General features: G+C 49.3%; 1 protein-coding gene across 3 annotated transcripts in view; it reads right to left on the reverse strand.

Annotated features, from left to right (window-relative positions):
* DYNC2H1 (dynein cytoplasmic 2 heavy chain 1) overlaps positions 1 to 18565 on the reverse strand; it is an 852364-nt gene that overhangs the window by 470505 nt on the left and 363294 nt on the right. For 2 of the 3 annotated variants that reach the window (XM_075337457.1, XM_075337455.1), the window contains exons 47-49: positions 12540 to 12707; positions 2263 to 2393; positions 627 to 875 (exon numbers count right to left, since the gene is read on the reverse strand). In XM_075337457.1, coding sequence (XP_075193572.1) covers positions 627 to 875; positions 2263 to 2393; positions 12540 to 12707 — 548 coding nt within the window. The remainder of the gene's footprint in view (positions 1 to 626; positions 876 to 2262; positions 2394 to 12539; positions 12708 to 18565) is intronic. The other variant, XM_075337458.1, reaches the window with a different exon arrangement.

The raw sequence follows: 18565 nt of genomic DNA on the forward strand, positions 1-18565 counted from the left end.
CTCTGTTCCTCTCTTATTCCTCCTACAAATGTAAGAATAAATTACCATCTAGGTGGTTACTAGTTGGGGGTGTCCATACTTATTCAAACGCTGACCAATCAGTGCTGACTGTGTAGAAACACACCCTAACACACCCATTTATTGATTTATTTATACATTTCTTGAAAGAAATACAGAGGAACTGTACAACACAAAATTATAAAAAAAAACAATGTTCCAGACTTCTTTTTATTAAGGGGTCTTCCGGCTTTTCCTATGGCAGACCTGCCAGGAGAGATGGCTGCTCTCCTTTAACTCAGGTCATTTGGTGACTTATCTACCAGACAAAACACGCAAGGTAACAGGATTGCTGTCATTTTCCTAAGTGACTTCCACTTCTCCTTCAAAGGATGTCGTCCTGTCATCACTCAATCATATGGCCTCGTTTCCTGCCCTAATGACCATGAACTCTTACCTCATAAAATGTCTATTTGTCCTTGTCACAGACAATGATAATTCACATATGTGCCTGGCATAAAAAAGAGTGAGGGGGCGATCTATTCATAAAGCAAGAAGACATCACAGAATATTGAGAACTAGATAATGTGATACAGTGTGTGATCCGGGGTTGCGATGACGTAGATTACCTGCTTCAGGTCATTCTTGAAGTGTTTAAGCTCATATCCTCTGGAGATCTTGGGGGTGAAGAGCGTCGCTCCATGCATGTGGGTGACGAGGGAAGTGACAGTTCTACGGCCAACGCCGCTCCGTCCGGCCAGGAGAAGGGATCCACCAGGAAAGCTCAGCACGCGATCTACACGAGACATGAAATCCAGAACTTCGTGGAACAGGAGAATATCCAACTCTCGGTTATCCCGGCTAAACTGAATAAGACCCTGAAAAAAAAATATAACAAGTATGAAGAATGCAAGGATTTACTACAATAGAGACGTCAGGACCGCAATGGTCCTCCTTAAATGTGGAAACTTGGAAACATAAAAAAGTGACAAAAGATGAAATAAAACTTTTCTCAAATATCTACCATTAGACAGTCAGATGATTACCCTTAGGGTTACAGGGGCGCCGGTTTGTGTAACACTCACGGCCGGTGTAGAGGCAGCGAGCGGGGATAGTGGACCCACTGGACCACAAGGGGGACCTGGGCTTACCCTTTAGTGGGAGAAGCCTAACTAAGCACCTGCCGCAAGGCGGATGGCAGGTACCACTCCTAGGGCAGTGACCGGGAATGTGGCAGCTGACTCCCAGGGCAGGTGACGGACTCAGGTGTAGACAGGCACAGGCGGAGTGATGGATGCAGGCTGGACAGGTGGGTATGGACAGGATGGTGAGTAATTCGGCGTCTCTGCAGAGACGCCAGCACTACAATTTGTCTTCAAACTTGCTAACTGTGACATGGTGGAGCCGATTGTGTACAGTACCAGAATGGCAGAGTGGGGCCTTGTGCTTAGATCTGACAGGATTTGGCTGTTTTTTGCAGTCGATTTAATAATTTTCTTTATAAATTTACCAAAGAGAGTAAGAAATATGATTTATTCATTTACGGAGACATCTCAAGGCATATTAAATTGACCTCCTCTTCCGAGCAGGAGCCTGAACTTTACTACATACACAACTTTGATATGTCTATTTCCCTGTGTATTACGCAGCCCAAATAAAATAGGATAATAAAGCTGCTTCTAAAGGTTTAATATTTAAGATGATTACAAAGCTTCATGTAAAGGGTTAATCTATCCAAGAAAGAATCATCTGTCTATAAACGGTTAATCAGAGTCCCTCCCATTTCCTGTGCATAGTAGACATAGAGGGTCCCAGCTACAGCACAGAAAAAAACCTGTGATCAGATTTACTTTAGTTGCTGTTCTTCCTTCGCCTGCCGCTGCAAAATACACAGGAATCCATCTTACATCTATTCTTACATAACTATATCCAGCATAGAATAACTCCCATATTTCCATAGATCACACCTTCTACCCCTCACACCTCCCACCATACAGTGATATCTTAGTGCACAGAGGTAGGAAGTCTCACAGAGCTGTCAAAATAGTTAGACAGCAGAGAGCCTAACTTCAGCCTTTCTTTCAAAAGTCCAGAGATATTCTCCCCAATTTAAAAATAATATTTTTTTTAATTACATATATTTGAGAAACTTTCTATTTCTTGTAATTCTTTAACTTTTATAAAAAAAAAAAATGGCACATAAATCTATTCCTTTATCACGGTTACTATTCCTCCCAAGAACATTCAGGTTTTCCACTGACACACCTTCTTGATAACGTCCTTAAAGTCAGCAGAGTTCAGCTTTCCGATGGGCCGTCCGTGCGCAGGTAAGGACTGTCCAGGAGCGAGCACTGATCCTGCTTCATGAAGTGCTCCCCAAGTTACATAGAAATGGTCTATAATTAAAAAAAAAAAAAAATATGGAAGAATTTTTTTTTCCCCAGAATATATATAAGGGGTGAATAAGGATTGAACTTGTCACCAATTTCCTAGTAAATATATTTCTAAAGGTGCTATTGACATGAATGTCTCACCAGATGTTGCTAACAACCTATCCAATCCACACAGGCAAAGCAATCAAACCATAGATGTCCATAAATATAATGAATGTGTAATAATGAAAAATGTAGCTCTCCACAGGTGGTCCTTGGCTCTTGGACAAGTCTTATGATAATTCTTTTCACTCCTCTGTTTGACATCTTGTGGGGAGTACACGGTCATGGTCGGTCAATTTATGGTGAAATGATGATCTTTCCACTTCTGGATTATGGTCGAATTAGTACTCACTGGAACGTTCAGTAGTTTAGGTATTTTTCTGTAACCAATGACATCGGTATGTTTTGCAACAATAAGATTGCAAAAGTCTTGAGACAGCTCACTGGTGTGACACCTTGGTAATGAGTCATTTTTTTTATAGGTCGAAAGTTGAACCAGTTGATATTATTTTTCATTAAGTGGCAGGATTGCTTTATAATTACTGATAGATTTCAGCTGGTGTCATCACTTTCCATGGCTTTTTGCACCACTCTATCTTAATTTGTTCACTATTTTTTCCTTGTGCCATCTCTCATTATTACACAAAATTTAATTCATGAACATCTATGGTTTGATTTCTTTGTCTGTGTGGATTGGATGGGTTGTTACCGACAACTGGTGAGAAATTCATGTCAATACCTCCTTTACAAATATTTTTATTAAGATGAGTGACATGTTCAATACTGCCTTCAGCCGCTGTGTATTTAGAGTTTCTGCTACAGATAAAAACATAACATCAAAAGAAAAACTGAAGAAAAACAGTTTTTTTGCCGCGCTTGAAAACCACAGACATTGATGTCAAAACAGATGATTCTTATTATTTCATTCCTACGCGTTTCGGAGACCCCAACTGTCTCCTCCTTCTTGTTTTTCCCTGAAGAAGGAGACAGTTGGGGGTCTCCGAAACGCGTAGGAATGAAATAAAAAGAATCATCTGTTTTGACATCAATGTCTGTGGTCTTCAAGCGCGGCAAAAACCCTGTTTTTCTCCAGTTTTTCTTTTGATGTTATATTTGTGCAACAGGGCTGCTGCTGGACCGCTCAGGCGCTCACTCTTAAGCTGTTAAAGGAGTTGTGACTGGCACAACCTGTTCAGGTGAGTGCACCACTTCTATATGATTTTTGCCCAATATATCGGGTAAGACCCTATTGCGCCTTTTCTCTCCTATTTAGTTTTACAGATAAAAACATAATATAACTCTGCTATTTATTATATGAAAGTATCAGACACATCCCATAGACACAGAAGAAGCAGTTTTGGTTTAGGATTTGGTGTTTGTGGTGATCCTCTGTCAGCTTATTTATACATTTCTAGGAGGAACAACAATTGGGGGTGACCCAATATACACTCTATCCAATATGTGTAACTACATACCCCTTGAGGGACATGGTAACACCCAGTAATTAATTTACCGTATTTTTCGCTTTATAAGACGCACCGGAATATAAGACGCACCCCAAACTTAGACATAAAAAAAGGTAAAAAAAAGAAAAATGGGGTCCGTCTTATACTCTGGTGTTCTCTTACCGGAGGGGGGCAGCAGTGGTGGTGAAGCGGGGTCACAGGAGTCACAGGTTGTGCTGGCAGGCGCGGCGGATCAGTGGCAGCGGGGCATCCGTGGTTGCAGGCGCGGTGGCGTCCGCGGTGGCAGGAGCCGTGGGGTCCGTGGTGGCGGCAGCAGCCGTGGCAGGTGAGCCGTGCAGCAGGCCGGTGCAGTGAGTGCCCGCGGTCCCGGTTCAGTGGTGGCAGCGGCGACGGCTCAGTGATGGGAGCGGCGGCGACTGCTCAGTGGTGGCAGCGGCGGCTGCTCAGTGGTGGCAGCGGCGGGGACTGCTCAGTGATGGCAGCGGCGGGGACTGCTCAGTGGTGGAGCAGACGGATGCGGTGTTTTCCCAGTGTGTCCGCGGTCCCGATTCAAGTAATGGCGCCCAGAGCGACGCATGCGCAGATGGAGCTCTCATCCAAGGGCTCCATCTGCGCACGCGCTGACTCCCGGAGCAGCGCGTGCGCAGATGGAGCTCTCATCCAAGAACTCCACCGGCGTCATCATTTGGAAGTGGGACCGCGGACAACTGGTAACATGCTGCACAGCCGCCCGCCCCGCATGCATAGAGTGGCAGCCAGCAGGCTGCCCGCCCACCCTGCGTACAAGCCGCCGGGTACCTGTGCTTGCGTGCGGTGGCAGCCGGGTACCCATGGCTGTGTGCGGGCGGCAGCCGGGTGCTGTGTGCGGGCGGCACCTGGGTGCCTGTGTGAGGGCGGCAGCCGGCTGCCGCCCGCACGGGCACCCGACTGCCGCTCGCACACAGCACCCGGCTGCCGCCCGCACACAGCCATGGGTACCCGGCTGCCACCGCACGCAAGCACAGGTACCCGGCTGCCGACCCCACACAGCACCCGGCTGCCGCACGCACACAGCCACGGGTACCCGGCTGCCACCGCATGCAAGCACAGGTACCCGGCCGCTTGTATGCAGCCACAGGCACCCGGCCGCCCGATCGCCTCAGACAGGACCCCCCCCAGGTACCGCTTTATAAGACGCACCCCCCATTTTCCTCCCAAATTTTTGGGAGGAAAAGTGCGTCTTATAAAGCGAAAAATACGGTATTCATGAATTTTCAAGGGAAACAACAGAGGAACAGTATATTGCAGAGTTCTAACAAAAGGTAGAGAAAAATTGTTAATTTATTAGTACAGTGAATATTTATTATTGACAAGTACAGATGTTCCTAAGGTTATCATGACCCACAAAGCTCTATCTTGATAACTTGTCATAGATGGTGAGCTCACATAAGAGGATTAATATAATTAAATATTGCACAAACCAGTGACTGATTTCCAGCTAAATGTGAAATTGTCTTGTGATATCTTAGCATATTTTATCTCAGTCAAGGTAATCTTTTCTAGATCTAGTTAATGGTGATATAAAAAAATAGATACAATTTTCTAATATATACCGTATTTTAAGACCTCTTCTTGCTTTTGTCTAATTTAGACCATTATTGTTAAAGAGCACATTGTTGTGTAGATGCTTGTGTTCATATAAAAATGATACATTTTTTTGAAGAGATCTGATGAGAAATCGAATGTAGTAGTATACACAAATCAGGCTGGAAGTGCACTGGGGACGTGTCAGTGCACTTGGACTAATTCTGCTAAGTGCACTGACACGCCCCCAGTGCACTTCCAGCCTGATTTGCATAAAAACCTCAAAGCAACATTTCTCATGGCTGGCATATTAGATCGCTATCATTTTTACTGGTTGACCAAGTTCCCATACAACTGTGCCACTACCTCGATTTGTAAAAACATGCTGCAAGGTTCCTTTTATCTTCCATTGGATACAAATCTGACCTGGCCAAATAATATTGTAATATGCACCTGTGTTTCCCTTGCAAAATGTGGACAGATCTGTATCCCCAGGGGGAAAATACAAAGAATCCAAAGTACTAAAAAAATCCTCTCCATTTAAAAAAAATGTATGTAATTTTTATGGCTTGATAAAGGCCCCGTGTTGGCCGAAATGTCATTACTGCATTTTTTTTGTATGCTGGGAGAAATAAAGGCTTTTTCTCTATCGTTTCATTGGGGGACACAGGACCATGGGTTATGCTGCTGTCACTAGGAGGCTGACACTAAGTAGACATAAAAAAGTTAGCTCCTCCCTAGCAGCATACACCCCGAGCCGGAGGCGGGCTCAGATCAGTTTTAGCTTAGTGTCGTAGGAGGCTGATGTGGGCCGTCTCGGCCCCCCTTCAGCCATGTATGTTTTTTGCGCTTTTTTTCTTTTATTTCGGCGCCGCTCATCATTCTCATACCTGTCGTCTTTTTCTCTGCAGGTATTCGCTTCACTCATCCTCCGCAGCCCTGTGGGTACCACTCCCCAGGGTCGCAGGGGGCTTGAGACTTCGGGCCCTCTCCCCCGCCCGTCCCCGTGGTACCACTCCCGGGGGTGCGCGTGTGGGCAGGTTGTTTTGTGGGCACCCCTGATTCGCCCTGCGGTATCACCCCAAAGGGCATACAGGGGAGTACAGCAGGGATGGAACCTCCGCAGCGTGTGTAATAGATGGGGCCCTGTCACGCTGCCTTCTCCTGATAGGGGGCTGATCTACCCCCATCATGATGTCCACTACCCTGCCTCAGCACGCTCTCCCCCGGAGCCTTCCTGGATGAGCAGCGCTGTACACAGGCAGGGCCAGGGAGCCCTGCCTGCACCGCATCCATCGCTGGGCCGGCGCCGCCGATTGCAGGTAGGACCGACCTTTCCTGCACTTTCCCCCGGCCCTCTCCATAAATTTAGTACCCGGTCTCGGCCTAGTCGCTCCTGCGTCCTAGCCACGCCCCCGCTGCAGCGCTATTGGCCGCCGGTCGTCTCCCTCTGTATCCTCCCACTGATCTGCCTCCTGGCTGATGGTGGGGGCTGTGAATCCTCCGGGTTTTCGCGCCGGAATCCTGCTCCTCCCCCAGCCTCCTCCAGCGTCCCCTCGCCATTTTAGCCTGCCTCTGGTCCCCTGAGGCTGCAGCGCGCCGGCGTTCTGACTCTTCTGGCCAGCTCACTCCTGGACTCCTCTTCTGGACTGGTGGGCAGCACGCAGGACCTGGGTAAGCTCTGCTCCTAAGGAGTAGCCCTCACTAGGCAGCATTCTCTGAGTTTAGGGACGAGTTAACCCTCTCCTGTCTCCTTCCTAGCAGCCACCAGGGAGAGTACCTGTTTTCACCATGCCTAAGGCTAAGCCCACCCAATCCAAGCAGGCCCCCTTTGCACTATTTTTTGCATGCTCCTCCTGCAAGTCCAAGTTTTCCCAGGGTCAGGACGCCCCACTATGCTCCGTCTGTTCTACAGACGCACAGCCTCCGCAGGACTCCGCGGCCGACGCTTCTGATACCGCAGACGCCACAGCGCCATATGCTGCAGGGCCCTGCGTCCCGCCCCCCCCCCCCCCCGACTGGCTAGCGTCCCTGTCCCAGTCCGTAGATTCCCTCTCTGAGGCTTCTCGGACCATCGCGCAAGCTCTGCGCCTGCTGCCGTCGCTCACCCAGATTCCCGCAGACCCGGCGCAATCGCCTCCGGAGCAGGTGAGCCCCGTTGCAGGGTCCTCCTCTGCTGCTCAAAAACGGACCTGCCAGGTCTCGTCCTCAGACTCTTCCCAGGTTTCACCTTCATCCCCAGGTCCAGACCGTCAGTCCTCCAGGGAGGCTTCTGACTGCTCAGATGATGATTCCGATGCGGCACCCCTGCAGGACGCAGAGCAGGCGGCTGATATTCGGCGCATGGTGAATAGCCTGATAGAAGCAGTAAACCAGACCTTGAAGGTACAGGTGGACCCCGTCTCCTCCCAGAGCACCCAGGTCTCGTTTAAGCGGGTGAAGCGGGCCCAGAACACATTCAGCGGACATCCAGAATTCGCGGAGTTACTGCGCAGCCACAGGCAACAGCCGGACAGGGTATTTACCAGCGGTAAGTCCATCGATTTGCATTATCCCTTTCCTGAGGGTCTTCGAAAGGATTGGGCAGGCTCCCCTGTGGTCGACCCCCCAATCTCCCGCCTGTCTTCTCACACAGTCCTTCCACTCACTAACGGTACGTCTCTCAAGGACCCTACGGACCGTACTATTGACAGGTTGGCCCGTTCCGCCTTCGAGGCAGCGGGCACATCCCTCTCTCCGGCCTTTGCCTCGGTTTGGGTTGCGAAGGCCCTGATGTCCTGGGCGGACATGCTACGTTGCGGTCTCCGCGCCATTCCTGCCAATCCGGACCTGGTTCCCATCGCCTCGCAGATTTCCCTCGCGGGTGAGTACTTGCTCAATGCAGCCCTGGCGTCTGCAAGTTGCGCGACCCAGGCCGCCAGCAACAATGTGGCCATCCGTCGAGCCCTCTAGCTCCGGTCCTGGAACGCGGATGCGGCCTCTAAGAATTCACTAACTTCCCTGCCCTTCCTAGGGGAGCGTCTCTTCGGAGATAGGCTGGACCAGCTGATCTCCGACGCAACGGGAGGAAAGAGTACATCTCTCCCCCAATTGCGCCCTAAGCGCTTCCAGAATCGGCGCCCCACCGCTCGTTTCCGGCCCTTTCGCAGCTTCAACTCCAATCCCCAGCCGCGGAAAAGCCGCTCTCCTCCGAGAGACAGGAAGACCTCGTCATTCAAGACCAATCCCGCCTGGCGTTCACGCCCCCGCCAGCCCACGAGATCCTCTTCTGGTTACCGCCGACGTTCCTCCAAGTGACTCGCGGTCGGCGCGCAACAGCGCCAGACTTATGGGAGGGCGTCTGTCTCGTTTTCAGCATGTGTGGATCCCCCTGACCGCCGATGCCTGGGTCAGAGAGATCATCACATCAGGCTACAAAATAGAATTCGAAGCAAAGCCACCGAGACGTTTTTTCCTATCTCGCCCACCCGAGTCTCCCGCGCGGGCTCGCGCGTTCTTTCACTCCATAGACTCCCTCCTCCGAGCCGGAGTCGTGGTACCAGTCCCTCCCGCAGAGCGTTTCAAGGGGTTCTATTCCAACCTTTTCGTGGTCCCCAAAAAGGACGGCTCTGTCCATCCCGTCATCGACCTAAAGCTTCTAAACAGGTTGGTGAGGCCTCGGCCGTTTCGAATGGAGTCACTCCGGTCCGTCATCGCGTCCATGGAGGTAGGCGAATTCCTGGCATCGCTGGATATTCAAGACGCCTATCTTCACGTCCCGATAGCCACCTCTCACCAACAGTTCCTCCGCTTTGCGATAGCGGAAGATCACTTCCAGTTCATGGCTCTCCCCTTCGGCCTCGCATCCGCACCCAGGGTCTTTACGAAGATCATGGCTGCTGCCATGTCCGTCCTGCATTCCAGGGGTGTCATGGACATTCCGTACTTGGACGATATGTTGATAAAGGGCTCTTCCTTCGAGGACTGTCGTCTTGGGGTTCAGGTCACGATCGACACCCTTTCACGGTTAGGGTGGCTGATAAATCGGAAGAAGTCCTCTCTGACCCCGGCCCGTCGGATCACCTTTTTAGGCATGGTATTCGATACCATCCAAGGGCGAGTTTTCCTCACACAGGAGAAGATGTCCTCCCTACAACGAGGCCTCTGCGCTCTCCGGCGTCAGCGCCAAGTTTCCATAAGGTTCGGCATGCGGGTCCTCGGTCGTATGGTGGCGGCGATGGAAGCGGTACCCTTTGCACAGTTCCATCTCCGGCCCCTCCAGCTGGCCTTGCTGAAGAAGTGGGACAGATCTCCCTTTTCTCTGGACCGCAGGTTTCATCTTTCGCCGGAGACCCGCCATTCCCTCCGTTGGTGGCTCAATCAACACAACCTCGCATCAGGAAGGTCTTTCCTCCCGCTCCACTGGAAGATAGTAACCACCGACGCCAGTCTCCAGGGCTGGGGAGCAGTGTTTCGGCATCACACAGCGCAGGGCCGATGGTCACCGAGGGAGAGTTGTCTCCAGATCAACATTTTGGAGATAAGAGCCATCCGACTAGCCTTGCAGCAGTTTCGGCACCTAGTACAGGGTTGCCCGGTCAGGATCCAGTCGGACAATGCGACGGCGGTGGCGTACATCAACCACCAAGGCGGCACAAGAAGTGTCGGGGCAATGCGAGAAGTCAAGAAGATTTTGCACTGGGCCGAATGTCATCACTCCCTGATCTCAGCGGTACACATCCCAGGCGTGGACAATTGGGCGGCGGACTTCCTCAGCAGGGAAGGCCTCGCCTCCGGAGAATGGTCCCTCAACCGGGAAGTCTTCAACCAGATCTGCGACAGATGGGGAGTTCCGGACGTGGACCTAATGGCCTCCCGGTTCAACCGTCAGGTTCCGCAGTTTGTAGCGCGGTGCCGCGACCGCTTGGCTTTAGGAGTCGACGCCCTCACCCTGTCATGGAGCCAGTTCAGTCTCCCGTACATCTTCCCTTCGCTCCCTCTAATTCCGAGGGTCCTCAAGAAGATCAAGGCGGAAGGAATTCCGGTCATCCTAGTGGCTCCGGACTGGCCCAGGCGAGCATGGTTCGCGGAACTAACTCAGCTCCTCGCAGACGCTCCGTGGCGCCTTCCAGACTGTCCAGATCTCCTGCAGCAGGGACCTCTTTTCCATCAGAACTCACAGGTCCTAAATTTGACGGCCTGGCCATTGAATCCTGGGTTCTAGCTAAGGCTGGTTTTTCCTCAAGAGTGATTCAGACAATGATTAAGGCCAGGAAGCCATCTTCATCAAAAATTTACTACCGCACGTGGAAGGTTTTCTTCAGATGGTGTGAAGAACATAATATTTCTTCTCCACTCGCCTTCTCCCTTCCTTCCCTATTGGCATTCTTGCAGTCAGGCCTAGATGCGGGTCTCTCGCTCGCAACACTAAAGGGCCAGATATCGGCGTTATCAATCCTGTTTCAGAAGCCACTGGCCGCTCGTTCACAGGTTAAGACCTTCATCCAGGGAGTGGCCCACCTGGCACCGCCGTACCATCGGCCTCTAGAGCCATGGGACCTTAATCTAGTCCTAGGGTCACTTCAGGTCCCCCCATTCGAGCCCTTGCGAGAATCTTCCCTTTCTCACCTGTCTTGGAAGGTGGTGTTTCTCGTTGCCATCACTTCTATTCGCAGGACGTCAGAGCTGGCAGCTCTCTTGTCGTTCCCCCGTTTTGATTTTTCACCAGGACAAAGCGGTTCTCCGGCCAGATCCCGCTTTTCTCCCAAAGGTGGTCTCCCCGTTCCATCTTAACGAAGAAATCGTTCTTCCGTCCTTCTGTCCTGGCCCCTCTCACAGCTTGGAGAGGTCCTTGCACACCCTGGACCTAGTGCGTGCACTTAGAATTTATGTCTCCAGAACCGCGCCGTTCCGTAAGTCAGATGGTCTGTTTGTCCTCCCTTCTGGTCCCAAGAGGGGTGAATCGGCATCCAAGGCCACAATTGCCAGATGGATCCGTTCCGCCATATCAGAGGCCTATCGGATTCGGGACAAGTCTCCGCCGCGGGGGGTAAGAGCGCACTCTACCCGTGCAGTGGGAGCCTCTTGGGCGATTAAGCATCAGGCGTCGGCCGACCAGGTCTGCAAGGCCGCCACCTGGTCTAGCCTGCACACCTTTACTAGGTTCTACCAGGTTCACACCCAAGCATCGGCAGATGCTAGTTTTGGGAGAATGGTCTTGCAGGCAGCAGTTGCACACCTGTAATAGGGTGGCAGCATTCAATTATAGTGCAAGCCCGCCGAGGGAGGTTGTTGTTTTCTTCCTATCTGCGGGTTTTTCGGTATTCCCACCCAGGGACTGCTTTTGGACGTCCCATGGTCCTGTGTCCCCCAATGAAACGATAGAGAAAGTAGGATTTTTGTGTACTCACCGTAAAATCTCTTTCTCTGAGTCTTCATTGGGGGACACAGCACCCACCCTGCTTGGTTTTTTGGTTGTTCAATTGCATTTGCCTGCTATTTTTCAGCGGTCTTATGTTCATAGACCTCTTGTTTGCACGGCTGCATTGTTTTAGTTACAACTTGTTTTTATGTATGGTGATTCTGGTACTCCTCCTACTGCTTGTGCACCAACTGATCTGAGCCTGCCTCCGGCTCGGGGTGTATGCTGCTAGGGAGGAGCTAACTTTTTTATGTTTACTTAGTGTCAGCCTCCTAGTGACAGCAGCATAACCCATGGTCCTGTGTCCCCCAATGAAGACTCAGAGAAAGAGATTTTACGGTGAGTACACAAAAATCCTACTTTTTAAACGGAGGGGATTTTTTGGTGCCTGAGATTCCTTGTAAAGGTACAGCTAATGGAGAGCTGCACCAAGCAGCACGAATAGGGAGTGGAGCATGGGACATTATTGACTCCTGCATCCTCAGGGGCACACAACGATGGCACCAAGAAGAGATCTTAAGCTTTGGACAAAGTGTTACATAAAAAAATTGGAAAAATGTATAAGGAAAAATTACACTATGAATAGCTTGGGTATTTCAGAAATCAGTAAATGTCCCAACCATTCATAAGTAGAGGATTGGGATACTGGTTTCGTTCTGTCCTGTGATAAATCCCCACCTGCCATGTTGTCCAGCACATCAGAGCCCCAGTCTCCCTGTAGCACCGATAATAGAATATTGTCAAAGGCGTTGAGCTCCTTAGAGGTGACGATCCTGTCGCGGAACAATCTGCGAGCTTCATAGGCCACTATTTCTAGAACGTTGTCTTGAGGTTTTTGTGAGGATCCTTGGAAGTAAGAAAACTAACAATTAGAGCAAGTTCCTGATATGAGCCGCAATGACACGTGGACTGTAATGGCTTAAAAGAGTATATGACTTACCATTAATATAGAGGCAGAAGGATAAAGCAAAGATAAAAGAGAAGATTAGAAAATACAGAGAAGACAGGAGTGAGATAAATATCAAACCAACCAAATCAAAATCACAAAGTATAAATTACAAAGTGCCACAAAATCTGCATTGCTGCCTAAACTCCCCTACAGATCTCCTGCACAGTATGACCAAGAAGAGTTTTGCAAATCACATTCCTTGTTCTTCACTTTTTTTTTTTTTATTTTATTTTTTTTCTATTGAATTTTTATCACATTTTGCTTTCAATAAAAAAAGAAAATTGCTTTTTTTGGGGGGAGATTTTCAGCACGCCCACAGTCACCAATAGTGGAAGCTCACATCTGCCATATTTTGGCATAAATTCAGCTGCAGTGATCTTCCCTTTATGGTGGCTTCCAGAAAAAAAGCTGTTCAAAGGGAATCTCTGAGCTGGTTTTTGTCTTATATGAGAGCAGCATAACGTAAGGGCAGAGATGCGGATTCCAGCGATGTGTCACTTACTGAGCTGCAAAAACTGTTTTCTCTGCTGCAGATGCAAAAGTTCTTTGAATGCTGAGCTCTATATAACCCCGCCCAAACCACTGATTGGTTACTTTCTGTGTACACTGTGCATAGGCAGAAAGCTGCCAATCAGTGGTGAAGGCGGGGTTATACAGAGCTTATGAATATGGAGGAATACATGGCAGCAAGTTAACTAGTGATAATCTGCTCATACATGAGTGATTTTATAAAAACTACAGCAAGCAGCCCAGTAAGTAACACATCGTTGGAATCCGGCTGTGTTTCTATATCATGCTGCTCTCAGCTTGGGTAGCTAAAACCTGGTGCAACAAATGGAAGCAAGAAACTTACTAGCATTTACAAGGCACAAAGCTACAGGCAAATTTCCAGGGAAAACAGAATAAATAAAACTTCCATATATACCATCCTGTGTGTAGCCACAGATATTCAGGATGGGTTCTGACAATGAATCCACACACATAAGTAAAAGTTTCAGAATAGAGGCGAGGCCGGTGTCAGATTGTAAACAAGACCCCGACATTAATATATTTGACTCCGAGGATTCATTCAGACTTCAGGCTTAGACTCATACACCATACCTTTAAAATTAATCAGACCCTATAGTAGACTCCTAAATGACAGAGACTCATAGATCACATCCGAAGCTTGGTCTTGACATGAATCAGCTATTATTATTATTATTATTAATATAGCGCCATTTATTCCATGGCGCTTTAAATGTGAAAAGGGGTACACATAGTAGGGACAAGTACAATAATCATAAACAAAACAAGACATAGACAGGTACAGGAGGAAAGAGGACCCTGCCCACGAGGGCTCAAAGTCTACCAGGGATGGGTGAGGATACAGTAGGAGCGGGTAGAGATGGTCGTGTGGCGCTATCTCAGACTGAGGGTTATGGCAGGTTGTAGGATTGTCGGAAGAGGTGGGTCTTCAGGTTCCTTTTGAAGCTTTTCAAGGTAGGTGAGAGTCTGATATGTTGTGGCAGAGCGTTAAAGAGTATGAGGGATGCCCGGGAGAAATCTTGGATGCGGTGGTGGGAAGAGGAGATGAGAGGAGAGTAGAGAAGGAGATCTTGTGAGGGTCAGAGGTTACGTGCACGTAAGTGCCGGGAGACTAGGTCACAGATGCAAGGAGGAGACAGGTTGTGGATGGCTTTGTAGGTCTTGGTTAGGGTTTTGAACTGGAGTCATTGGGCAATGGGAAGCCAGAGAAGGGACTGGCACAGGAGAGGTCAGGAAGTAGAGGGGGGACAGGTGGATTAGTCGGGCAGCATAGTGTAGAATAGATTGTAGGGGTGCAAGACTGTTAGAAGGGAGGCCACAGAGCAGAAGGTTTCAATAGTCCAGGCAGGAGATAAGGGCATGCACTAGGGTTTTTGCAGCTTCTTGGGAAAGGAATGTACAAATCCGGAAAATATTTTTGAGTTGGAGGTGGCAGGAGGTGAAGAGGGCTTGGATGTGTGACGTGAAAGAGAGAGTAGAGTCTAGAGTTACTCCCAGGCAGCGAGCACGTTGGACTGGGGAGAGTGAGCAGCCATTGACTTTGATGGATAGGTCAGTTGGGGGGGTTGAGTGAGGAGGAGGAAAGATAATGAATTCTGTTTTGTCCATGTTCAGTTTTAGAAATTGAGCAGAGAAAAAGGATGAAATAGACAGACGTTGTGGGATTTTGGTTAGTAAGGAGGTGAGGTCAGGTCCAGAGAAATAGATTTGCGTATCATCAGCATAGAGGTGATACTAAACTGCCGTGGGACTCTATGAGCTGTCCCAGGCCAAAGGTTTAGATGGAGAACAGCAGTGGTCCAACCTTGGGGGACACCGACAGATAGGTGGTGAGATGAGGAAGTGGTGTGAGAATGGAAGATGCTGAAAGTCCGGTCTGTAAGGTATGAGGAGATACAAGATAGTGCCAAGTCTGCCGAGAGACAAGAGAATCTGTAGTAGGAGGGAGTGGTCTACTGTGTGGAAGGCAGAGGACAGGTCCGGGAGGAGGAGGACAGAGTAGTTTCGCTTGGCTTTGGCAGTTAGTAGGTCATTGGTGACTTTAGGTAAGGCATTTTCAGTGGAATGAAGCCAGATTGTAGCCGGTCAAAAAGGGAGCAGGAAGAGAGGTATTAGGACAATTCAAGATGGACATGTTGTTCCAGTAGTTTTGAGATGTAGGGGAGAAGTGATACGGGGCGATAGTTTAACACAAAGGAAGGGTCAAGGGAGGGCTTTTTGAGGATGGCTGTGATGAACGTATGTTTAAAGCATGAAGGGAATACACCACTTGTTAGTGATAGGTTGAAGAGATGGGTTAGGATGAAGACTGTGGTGAGATTGGGGATGAGGTGGGATAGGAGTGGGTCAAGTGGACAGGTTGTGAGATGTGATGTTGAGAGTAGAGTGGAAAGATGATCTTCTGTAATGGTGGAGAAGTTGGATTTGGAGGAAGAAGGCTGAGTAGTTATGAGGAGGGGTCTGTGGGGATTGTGGGCCAAAGCTTGCTCTGATGTTGTCAATCATCTGCTTGAAGAAAGATGAAAGTCTTCAGCTGAGATGAGAGGAGAGGGAGGTGGTGTCGGGGTACGGAGGAGAGTGTTTAAAGTGTTCAATAGCTGTTTAGGGTTGTGAGATAGAGAGGATATGAGGGATGAGAAGTAGGTTTTTTTTTGCAGCTGTGAGTGATGACTTGAAAGTGGTGAGAAACGGTTTGTATGTGATGAAGTGCTCTGTGGAATGAGACTTTATCCATCTGCGCTCAGCAATCCGGGAAGTCTGTCTCAGTTCTTTAGTTTGGCTCATGTGCCAAGGTTGCCTGTTGATCGTGTGGGTTTTGGTATGAGTGAGGGGGCGGCCGATTCGAGAGCCACAGATATTGTGGTGTTATATAAAGTGGCAACAGCAGCTGCATCATGTAAAGAAGCAATATCTGCAAGAGGGAGGGACTGAAAAAGTGAGTTTATATCAAGGTGTTTGAAATTTCTGCATGGGAAGGAAAGTTTGTGGAGGGGGAGTTGCGTACATGGAGAAGAGAGGAAAGAGAATGTTAGTAGGTTGTGGTCAGAGAGCAGGAGTGGTGAGCTTGAGAGGTTGAATAGGTAACAGAGGCGAGTGAAGATGAGGTCAAGCATGTGGCCCATCTTTGTGAGTAGCTGTAGAGGACCAAGGGTGAGACTGATGGAGGAAATGAGTGTTAGAAGTTTAGAGACAGATGAGTGGGAGGGGTCAATGGGGATCTTAAAGTCACTCATGATGACGGTGGGGATGTCGGTGGAAAGAAAATGAAGTAGCCAGACGGTGAAGTAGTGGTCGAGAAAGATGGTGGCCAGCCCCTAAATCAATCATTCCAGATCAACCGAAAAATGAATTCATATCTCAGACTAGAGCACTAACTTTATAAGGCCTGAGACCACATCAGACCCTTAATCCAGATTAAGAAAAAAAAAGTAAGAGATAGGTAAATCTATATTTTCTGCTGGGTCCTTGTCAGCCCCTGTAATGTAGCAGGTTGCAGAGCCTGGTCACATCTGTGACTGATGACACCCTAGTCATTACACCACTGTGTGAAAAAAAACAACACATCTCTAGTCCAATACACTGAAACGTCGCACAGAAAACATTTTAGTTTTTAACACGGACATGGACTTTTTAGCATTCATCATAAATTTGGCCTTTACATTCGGTGTATAGACCAGGAATATCTCCGTGATCAACACAAAGATTAAACATGATTGAATGAAAACTAAATAATGCTCAGAGTTTGAGAAACACAAATAATTAAATTAAACATGGAGAATGCAACAAAGTAAATATTTAACATCCAGACAGTTCCTTTCTTAATCTCATGCTTTTCTTTGATCCTATTTTGCCTATTACACCGAAAAGTCACAAATAAAACAAGTAAATAAGTTATAACTAAATCTTCTGTACATCTCCCAGATCAGCCGTGTTCCCCTCCTCACTGTTCTGAGTCTGGCTGTAAGATATCCAGCTGCAGCAGGAGCCTTAGGCTAAGTTCACATTTCCGCTAAAATGTATCAGTCACAATCCGCTGCTCTTGTAAACAACGGAATCCGTTTAGCGGATTCCGTTGCTCCCATAGACTTGTATGAGCAGCGGATTGTGACTGATGATGCTGCGTTGCACCCTCCGCCCGACTGATCAGTCGTGGAACGACTGACCGCCGGGCGGGAGGAACGCAGCATGTAACGTTTTTTGAGCAGCACGATCCGTCGGATTTCGCTGCGCATGCTCTCTGGCTCCCTGCACACGTCACCAGCTTTGGTTGGTTACCCGATATTTACCCTGGTTACGGTGCAAGGAGCCAGCGCTAAGCGGTGTAGGTCCGTAACCAAGGTAAATATCGGGTAACCAAGGTAAACATCGGGTGCTTTGCTGTTACCCGATATTTAGTCTGGTTACATGTGCAGGGAGGCCGACACTTCCCCGCTCGGCTCCGCCCCCTCCAGCACTCCGCACATGTATGTACACACACCTGTCCCCAGCCATGCAGACAAGCACTGCCACTGACACCCTCGTCTGGCCCCGCCCCCGCTCAGCTCCGCCCCCTCCCGCACTCCGCATGTACACACGCACACGCACACACACACACACACACACACACACACACACACACTCACCTGTCCCCAGCCATGCAGACCGCAGCACTGCCACTGACATCCTCAGCGCCTGGCCCCGCCCCCGCTCGGCTCCGCCCCCTCCCGCATTCAGCATGTGTATATACACACACACTCACACTCTCACACACTCATACACACACACTCACCTGTCCTGCAGTCCCTGCGGCACTGACGTCCTCAGTGCCACGGCCCCGCTCGGCTCCCCCCCCCCCCGAACTCCGCCCCCCGCACACAACGGAATCCGACAAAGAATTCTGTTCTTTGTCATCCGTTGTACAGCGTTGTACAGCGCATCAGTCACATGCGTCAAGCGACGCATGTGACTGATACAAAACAACGGAAATGTGAACTTAGCCTTAGGCAACAGCACCACAACTTTTGTCTGTTTCCATGCTGCGGAATGTCGTGCGGATATGGTGCGGGCATTCTGCATTGAGGATACAGTACCATGGCTTCAGCACTGCATCCTCAATGCAGAACAAGTGCTGCAGTGATCGGGGGAGTTCATACTTACCTCCATCATGCAGCACCTCGCTTTCCGGCAGCCGGGTCACTCTCTCAGCGTCTGCAGGAGAAGGTGGGCGGGCCTGAACTAGCTCCGGCTG

The sequence above is a fragment of the Anomaloglossus baeobatrachus genome, chromosome 2 (genome assembly GCF_048569485.1).
Source record: "Anomaloglossus baeobatrachus isolate aAnoBae1 chromosome 2, aAnoBae1.hap1, whole genome shotgun sequence".
Taxonomy (NCBI): domain Eukaryota; kingdom Metazoa; phylum Chordata; class Amphibia; order Anura; family Aromobatidae; genus Anomaloglossus; species Anomaloglossus baeobatrachus.